This window comes from Rhizopus microsporus (genome assembly GCF_002708625.1).
Source record: "Rhizopus microsporus ATCC 52813 unplaced genomic scaffold scaffold_18, whole genome shotgun sequence".
Classification (NCBI taxonomy): domain Eukaryota; kingdom Fungi; phylum Mucoromycota; class Mucoromycetes; order Mucorales; family Rhizopodaceae; genus Rhizopus; species Rhizopus microsporus.
In genome coordinates this window covers 177,506-186,933 of record NW_019671933.1, presented here as the reverse complement: position 1 = coordinate 186,933, position 9,428 = coordinate 177,506, and the positions used below count along the sequence as shown (strand labels likewise).

The following is a 9,428-nucleotide window of genomic DNA, read 5'->3' as shown; positions in this document are numbered from 1 at the left end:
TGTGAGTATGCCAGCATTGCTGAAGCTTGCAGCGTTGTTGCGGAAAAAAAAAAAAATGGAGCGTTGTTTTTGTTACTGTCCGCTCCAATGCAAAGAAATCCTACCTTGCTTTGGCCTGCAAGCATTTCGGTAAGCATAAACCAGGAAAGAAGGCAGCGACTGAAGACGAGCAACCAAAAGATGCTGCTCCTTGTGATTCTGAAGAAGATGGCTTAAATAAAAAGATGGTTATCAGAGATACCCAAAGGAACGAATGCCAATGCTTTATCAAGCTTGTTGTTTCCCCTTCTGGCGGACTGAGGGTCTCTGGATCATGCGGTCAGCATAATCATCCTATCTCTTCATGCCGTACAATCTACACAATCCATAGAAAGCAATCTCAAGAGGTAATGGATCTCATTATGCGAACTCTTTCGTTACCTACGCCAAACCCGGTAGACACGGTCATGCAAGTGAGTTATTTAAAATATATATTAATGCTCTTTTTGTTAACTTTGTATAAATCCAGGTATTGCGCTTGAATGGCATAGATAACGTCTTGAAGAAAGATATTTACAATATAAAAGATATTTTTTTCAAGAGCGAATCATTCAAAGAAATGCACGCCTTCATATCTAGTCTTCAAGAGAAGAATTACCTTGTACGATTCACCGTAGATTTACAGAATCGTATTTGCTCAATGTTTTTCACTCATGAAGAAGCAATCAAAGAAGCAAGAGTGACACCAGAATCTGTCATAGTGGATGCAACATACAAAACAAACGTTCACAAGCTGACTTTTGTCAACATTGTAGGTACATCAAACGTTCCAAGCATTAACTCTGGTAGAGAAAGCCTTCAAACGCTTCCAATTGCATGTGCGTGGGTGAGTAACGAACTAGAGGCCACGTATACCCGGGTTTTCGAACAGCTAAGGGAGTTTATTTGGCCAAACTACCAGAACGACTATCCTGAAGTATTCGTTACTGATAATGACAAGGCTATTCGCAACGCGATCAAAGCGATGTTTCCTTTTTCAGGTAGCTTGCTCTGCTACATTCATCTTAAACGAAACTTCACCACCAACATTGGACCTTCGCTCACGCCTGAATCCCCTGCCTACAGGACAGTCCTAGAGCTGCAACTGGAGGAAGCATTCCAGAAAATTGTTTTCTGCAAGACTCAAAAAGACATGAATGAAAGCGTTGAAAACTTTAAGAAGTTTTTAAAAAATCTAGATCACTGCGAAGATAAGAGATCAAGTGGTAAAGAATATTTGGAGAGGTTGGTCTTTACATCAAAGCTATTGGTAAACAATAAGGGTAAATAGTAATGCATTTTTTTTATATCAAGCACGTTGAAAGAGCGTGAACATTGAGTTGGCTACTACGTCAACAGGTATGCGCATCTTGGCAATAGATCTAAAAATAGAGTAGAAGGTGCCCATGCAGCAATAAAAATTGCATTAGAAAAAGTTTCTTCCGGTAAGATATCCACCATAACTGCGAAGATAGACTTTTGGTATTCAGCAACGGTACGCAAATATGCAGACCATGATAAATACAGGTCTATTGATAATTTCTTGAAATGAATAGAAGGAGAAACGAAGAAGGCAAGCTCAAGTTGAAATGCTTGAAAAACAAGCAAGCTTGTACGATAAATCAACCGAATATAAGTTTAAACAACTTGAATTTAAAATAACAAGATTCGCGATGGACAGAATCAGAAAGGAAGTTGAATATTGCAGAACAAAGTCATCTGGCCAGCAAAGAAACACCTGCGACTCTTGCGCTTGCATTGTGAATTTCAAAGCTCCATGCTTCCATATCTTGTCCCAATATAATATTATATCATTAAGCGAAGTCAGTCGCCGATGGTGGATTAACCACGGTAATAAACTTAGATACTATAAAATTAACGCTATTAACTCTGGTTTTAGAAGATGATGCTGAAGTTGAAGAAAAAAATTAGCAGACGAAGAGTGTATTGAAATAGTACAAGAGGATGATGAAAAGATAAATGAAAAAGAAGATGAAGATATCGATAAAGAAGAAAACGAAGAAAAAGAAAAAGGAGATGAATTTGAAGAAATTGAAGATACACCCGAAGAAACAGACACTGCTGCATGCAAAGAAGAAAATGATGTTGCACAGCCTGTAGATGATCAAGCAGAAAACGGTAAGGCGTTCTACATTCTCATTTTTTAATGGACATGTTACGGATTTTGGTTGTTTACTAATGCGTAATGTTTTTCAGCACAACTAATTCTAGACTTGCATGTATACATTAATGATGCTTTGACAGACATACAAACTATCACAATGACCATGTTTTGTCAACAGCATCTTATTGATGCTCTTAAAGAGTTGACTGACCTAAAGGAAAAACTACTTGGACCAAAGTACAAGCTAGAAAACATATTACCGCCACCTACAAATGCAAATAATAAAGGAAGAAAGCCAAACACGAAAAAATTAGTAATCGCTTTGGAGATATATGAAGAAGATAAAAAGAAAAGAGAGGCAAAAAGAATGAAAATAGAAAAAGAAGAGCAGCGAAGAAAAGAAATTAGAAAAATTAGAATATAAAAAATCACAGCTTGAACTTGAAAAAAAGATATTGAAAGAAAAACAACTCATAATGTAAGTAATACTTTTCAGGTAGTCTCACAGAATATTCATTTTTTCACTTTTGGTAGTAAATTAAAAACAGTCGAAAAAAAAAAAAAAAAAAAAAAAAAAAAAAAAAAAAAAACAAATCGCAGATGTAAGTTAGAAGACGTTAATCCAAAGCCATTGCTTGCTAATATATTATGCTACAAAGGCCAATAGTGCATGCATAGAAGCAAGTGCTTTTAGCATGAACAGCAATAAGATGAGGTAGATCTCATATCTATTTAACAGTAGATATTAAAGGAAAACTTATCGATAATTTCTTACACTTTTAGCATCACCTATGAAAATAATGAACATGCTGGTATTGTAAGTAGCTTTTGCCAAGACTTTGGAGCTGGCTTTGAGAAGGTGGCTAAAGTATATAGTCTTGACGCAGATGGGAACTGTGGATACAGAGCCATTAGTATGGCAGTTTATGGTAGTCAAAATAGTTGGAAGGAGGTAAAGGAGCAGATGCTCAAAACATATCAGAAGTACAAGGACGCACTATATGCAAATCGAGTGGAGGATAATGACATCTTTGAAAAAAGCTTATCTTGTAACCTATCGCCATGCCCAATCCAGTATTGGCTCAACGCCACTGACTGTCCGCAGATCGCTGCTGACGCTTTTATTCGCGGTATTGCCGTCTTTTCAAAGACCTCATTTAATGGCAAACCATTTAAAACAAGTAGCCTTTTTGCACCTCTTGCGTCTGAGCTAACTAACTACACTGTCATTAATATTTTACTGGATCACAATCATTTCTATTTGATAGAAACTACTCGAACAAAGACTGGAAGGCCGTAAAATTCCCCATCCCAACTCTAAACCCATATCACAAAGCATTTGTCAAAAGAGATCCAACTCTCTGCGCTAGAAATTATTCCATCGCTTTTTAATTTATAACTGTAACAATATATTAACAATTTTACAATAAATAGACGCATTTGATGTTCTTATAGCTTACTCCTATGAGCCATTATTTGCCTAGTTAGGCTTAATATAAAATAGTAAATGTATAGCTGTTTGATAACGGTTTTATACCACCCTATTTCGCAAAAAAAAAAAAAAAAAAATGGGTTTTTGAAGCGTCTGAATACACATAACGCTTTCTTAATTGATTTAACATGGTATTAATGGTTTACGCTTGCAAGAACCATCGGGTTTGTGATGATTTTTATACTAATGGAATCAGCATAAAAAGCTACAGGATCATGCAGCAGAAATAGAAAGCACGCATTCCTCGCGCACTACTCCAAGAGAATGCAACGTCACTATTTTGAAATCTGGGTATGCGCCAAGAATCTCCCAAAAAAATTGCTGTTTTAAAGATCTGTTTTTTATCACAATTATAGTTATTGCTAATACGATGAATCAATTGAAGAATGAAAAACATATCAGTAGACTCGAAGCTTTGCAAAAATTAACAGAGGAAATTAAAACAAAGTATCCTTCATCATGTTCTGGCTTTAAAAGAAGTTGGCTCTCAAGAATCACTATAACTATTAGGGAAAAGGTTTTTAAAAAACCTAACTGGTTACGAATTTTTGAAGACGTAATAAAAAAACGGAAGGTTACTAATGCTACGAGTGCTACCTCGGGGCGTTAATTGTGATTTCATTTTACAACTTCACACTACCATAGTCACTGCCTAACCTAAGTCTGTCCAGTGAGATGTCCTTTAGCGTAAAATGCACATGCTTGATATTGGTATTATGCTGATAGAACTGGCAACATAAAATTAGAATGAACACAGTAACAACAGCTTTTCTTTATTATCTCTTTCTTGAAAAAAAAAAAAATTCTGATTCAACATCAAAGAGTATGGAAAGATACCTGTTTTTGACTAAGTCTAGTGTGGTGCCACGTAATGAAATGTTTTGTTGACGACATCACAGGTAGTGGCTAAAAAAAGGAGGGAGATTCTTGGCGCACTCCCTCGCGCACTCCCAGATTTCAAAATAGTGACGTTGCATTTTTTGTTGAACTCTAATTCTCGAAATTAGTGACGTTGCATTCTCTTGAGTAGTGCGCGAGGAGTGCGCGTGTTTGGATAGTTCTTGGCGCACAACCATTGTTCAAAATATGACATCCCGATTTTTGTGCGGGGAATGAACTTACAAAATAGTGACGTCGCAAATCGTTGCAGTAGTGCGCGAGCTGTGCAAGTGGTAGCTTGTTAACGCAGATTAACTTGTTCCTGATTCGGAACTTCAAATCGTAACGTCATGCTTTCTTGTTGTATATCCTTCAAACAACAAGACTACAAGAAATAGTCACTTACTGATACACAAAGAGGCTGAATGTCAATTTATTATTTTTAATAAAGTAAAATACAGTCGTCCTTGTATCTTTTTTTCACTTCGTTTTTTTAAAAAAGCTTTACTACGTGCAACAACAGCATTAACAAAGGCCTTATGAACTTGGTTCAAGATAACGCACAAGAAATGGAAGCTGAATATCGCTAAATGTTCGAAATCGGTAGTCAGTTCGCCAGTATTGCTGAAATTCGCAATGTTGCTACCGATTTTGGAAAAAAAAAAATGGAACATTGCTTTGGTTACTGTCCGTTCTGTTCCTACAAAATCGTACCTTGCCCTTGCCTGCAAGCATCATGGAGAGTACAAGCTAGGAAAAAAATCTTTCAAGGCAAGGAACTTGAGCTCATTAATGAAGGAGAAAACTAGAGTGAGGATGCTGGCAAGAAACTTGTAAAAAAAGACACCCAGAAAAATGGTTGTTCTTACTTCATCAAGCTCATTGATTCCCCTTTGGGCGGTTTAAATGTTTCTGATATGTGTAGCAAACACAATCATCCTATCCCATCTTGTCGGATTACATACTCTGCTCATCGAAAGTAATCAGCAGAAATAATGAACCTTATCATACAAGCGCTTTTATTAGCCACGGCTAATCCAGTTGAAACTGTAATGCAAGTAAGTTTCTTTTATTAATAGCAAGCTTTACACATATCGCTACGCAGAATGCCAGCACTTAACAATTTAAAAAGAAATAGGTTTTGCAAATTAATGAAATTACGGATGTACTTAAAAGGGATATATACAATATCAAGAACTTTTTTTTTTTTTCAAAAACGAAACATCGAAGGAGATGTATGCCTTTATCTTTCACCTTCATGAAAAAAGTTACTTCGTCAAGTTCACTGTGGACTGAGAAAACCGAATTTGTTCTGTGTTCTTCACTCACGAAGAGGCTATCAAGGAAGCAAGAGTCATGCTCGAGTCAATTGTTATCGCTGTCACGTATAAAACCGATACGCACGTCAAATGTGACAAGCACTTTGTCCGACAGAGGGAGATTGCAAACGTTTTCTGTTGCTAGTGCTTGGGTGAACAATGAGTTGGAAACAGCATACACCTGGGTATTTCAACTATTGAAAAAATCCGTTTGGCCCACAACAGAGCATGGATGCCCAGAGGTTTTTGTTACGGATAACAACAAATCCGTACACAACGCCATCAAGTCTCTGTCTTCACTGGCGCTTTGGTTGATTACCTGATGGTAAGCCAAACCTTGCCCCAGACCTCTTAATCAACTGCTCACGAAGGCCCATTCCGTTCACTGTCTAAATATGCATGCTCTCCTCCAAATGCCGTGCACTGTTACGGACCCTCTATCTTTTTTTCTAAGCATCCTACCGATTTACGAATTGCGTTCCTTCTGTCGTTGGCCATTTATATGCACCATCCTCTATGAACTTGATCACCTATGCCACGGACAAGATATGCCAATTCCACCACCTGATTTAGGGCGAAAATTCCTCCATTGACTTTCTCCTCCTCTTCTCTTCTCTCAACATCTGTCGATCTAATTCTTTTTCATTCTCTTCTTACTCGTTTTCCTTTGCTTCTTTTCTTCCTTTTTTCCCCTTTGATCTCAAAAGAGTTTTTAGAATCTATGTACTTTTTTAATCTGACCCAGGTGGGACGAAATTATATTGTTTCAATGCACCCAAGTGACCTTTATTTTCTTTAATAAAATATTCGTTTAATCGTATTTCTGTACAAAATGACCACATCTTTTGTTTAGTAAATAAGGTATTGATTTCTGATATGGAAACCAAGGTCAAATAGTTTATTTAGTACTGTGTGTATACACCCTTTTCTTGAATAGTATCTGTTTTGTATTAAAAAGCTGAAACAATCTTAAGCATACGACTAATATTCAATATCCCATGTTTTTCAGTTTTTCCCCGTAATTCCATTATGTCGCGGAAAAACGTATGAAAAAAAGTGTGCCCACCTCCAAGTTTCCTAATTAGGCATGTCATACCCCCAAGCTTTTATGTTTTAAAAAAGTTCAGATTTTTTTCCAGCTCTTCCTTTTTTTTTTTCACTTATTCTTTTTTTATTATCATGTCTCAATATAAACTTAGCGAAGCTCAAACTGCAGCTTTGAATACTATTGTTAGTCGCTTTCATGTCTCTGGTGAAACCTTGAAAAAGATTACTGATCAATTTGTTCAAGAAATGGAAAAGGGTTTGGATCATGAGGGAGCTACGAGTAAGTTAGTTTATGATTGATAAGAAACAGACATCTAACTATAAATAGTCGCCATGATTCCTTCTTTTGTCTCTGGTCGTTGTACTGGTGAAGAAAAGGGTCACTTCATGGCTCTTGACTTGGGTGGAACTAATTTACGTGTCTGTCATGTCACTCTGCTGGGTAACGGTGAATATACTATTCGTCAGCAGAAATACATTGTATCAGAAGAACTCAAGATTGGTCCCATGCGTATTCTCTGTGACTTTATCGCTGACTGTGTCGACAGTTTCTTGACCGAACATGGTACCGAAGACAGTCAAGAAATCATCCAACTTGGCTATACTTTCTCTTTCCCTGTTCTCCAGACAAGCATTAACCGTGGTGTGCTTAAGCAATGGACCAAGGGTTTTGCATGCTCTGGTGCTGTCGGCCGTGACGTTGCTATCCTCTTGCAAGACTCATTCCGTCGCAAAAACCTGAACGTGAACATTGCTGCTGTAAGTATACATGTAGTAGTACATCAGAAAGAGTGAACTAACATGTGATTAGATTGTTAATGACACAGTGGGTACTCTCATGGCTCATGCGTACAAACATCCAGAAACAACCATGGGCGTCATCCTCGGTACTGGTTTCAATGCTGCTTATTACCAAGATATGTCAACGGTCCCAAAGTGGAAGGGAGATAAGAATCAGGAAATGGTCATTAATATGGAATGTGGTGCATTTGATTGTGAAAGAAGAGTGCTACCATTGACTATCTATGATAACAAGATGGATCGTGAATCACTGAACGTTCATCAACAGCTTCATGAAAAGATGGTTGCCGGTATGTATCTCGGTGAGATCACGCGTAATGCTCTGCTTGACTTGGTTGATCAGCAGTTATTATTTAATGGAAACTCTTCCAAAGAACTTAACAAGAACTGGAGCTTTGAGACTGCTTACATGTCTACAATCGAGGTAGATGAAACACCCGAATTGACAGATACAGCACACATCCTCGAGTCCGTTCTCAATATCCCTAGCACAACATTAGCTGATCGTCAGATTGTGAAAAAGGTCTGTAACGCAGTTGGTACACGAGCAGCCCGTATCGCCTGCTGTCACATTGCTGGTGTCATGACAAAGACGGGTAAAGTGGGGGAAGAATGCGTGATTGCCATTGACGGATCATTATTCGAATTTTACCCCAACTTTGAAAAGAACATGGGTGATGCATTGGCTGAAGTCCTTGGTGAGCAGGCTCGTTCCAAGGTTAGATTTGAACTTGCCAGAGATGGCTCAGGTCTTGGTGCAGCTATTATTGCAATGATTGCTTCAAAACAGTAAATAAATAGAAAAAAGAATGACTCTTGCATAGCCCAATAAGAAGTATTCATTTGTCCCGTTTTTACCAGTGTTTTCCGTGTAACTCTGATAATATGTTTGCCACCCAGGGGTTATTAATATAATACGCGTCATTCTCAGAAAGGTTCTTTCTCTTGTATGTTCTGTGGTACGTAAGAAAGCTAGATGTATCTTTGAATATTGTAGAAAACAAAGCGATATTTACAGTCGAAGGAGAACTAACACTACCTGTAACACAAGAGATACTTATGTAAGCAATAGCTGTCTTTTTTCTACTACCTTGAGCCAAATAAGCCCTGTTATGGTATTGGAATAGTAACCCTATAAAAAAGAAGTTTATATTCATACTTGAACAGGCGACCCAAGCCAAGCCGTATACAACGATTATGATTAAAGTGATTTTTTAGCGCAACATTCTATATTTCTACTGTTTTTTTTTTCCTGTGTCAGAGAATAAGTAACGTTATGTCATATGCTAATAATTGCATATTACTGCCATGTAAAACAACCATATGTATTTAAAAAAGAGTCAAGAAACGCATATGTGATGGCCTTTTATAAAAGCCTTTCCTCGGATGAATTCCTTTCATTTAATTATATTTATTACAAAGCAATTCTACCAAATGAAAGACGGAATTATTTTTTAATTAGACTCAATCTTGCTGTAAAACAAACAAAAAGCAGAAAAATACAAAACTGCAAATAGCCTATTTTGGTTGTACAAACGGGTAAAGAATGAATAGAAAGATCATAACTATGCTAACGTATCCATAGTTTCTAAGCATTATATCATTATCTTCGCTACACATTAAAAAAATGCAGAATAAAAGAAAGAGAGAGAAGCAATATTCAAAATGAGTCATTGACCAATTTTGAGCATCCGACAGTAAAGAAGATAACTTGGTTTCTCTTTTTTTTTTATATATTTTTTTTTTT

At 37.1% G+C, this 9,428-nt stretch overlaps 2 protein-coding genes across 2 annotated transcripts; both read left to right on the top strand.

Moving 5' to 3' along the window:
• Positions 1 to 2,621: 2,621 nt before the first annotated feature.
• Positions 2,622 to 3,443, top strand: RHIMIDRAFT_263444 (uncharacterized protein; the record flags this gene model as incomplete). Its single annotated transcript, XM_023611671.1, has 4 exons — positions 2,622 to 2,694; positions 2,726 to 2,745; positions 2,803 to 2,858; positions 2,927 to 3,443. Exons 3-4 carry the CDS (start codon positions 2,854 to 2,856, stop codon positions 3,441 to 3,443), a joined length of 522 nt encoding a protein of 173 aa, XP_023462991.1. The 5' UTR covers positions 2,622 to 2,694; positions 2,726 to 2,745; positions 2,803 to 2,853.
• A 3,547-nt stretch (positions 3,444 to 6,990) lies between these two features.
• On the top strand, positions 6,991 to 8,900 carry RHIMIDRAFT_218792 (hexokinase). Its single transcript, XM_023607360.1, has 3 exons — positions 6,991 to 7,160; positions 7,209 to 7,639; positions 7,692 to 8,900. The coding sequence occupies exons 1-3, from the start codon at positions 7,013 to 7,015 to the stop codon at positions 8,472 to 8,474; spliced, it is 1,362 nt and encodes a 453-aa protein (XP_023462990.1). The 5' UTR covers positions 6,991 to 7,012; the 3' UTR covers positions 8,475 to 8,900.
• The last annotated feature ends 528 nt before the right edge of the window (positions 8,901 to 9,428 follow it).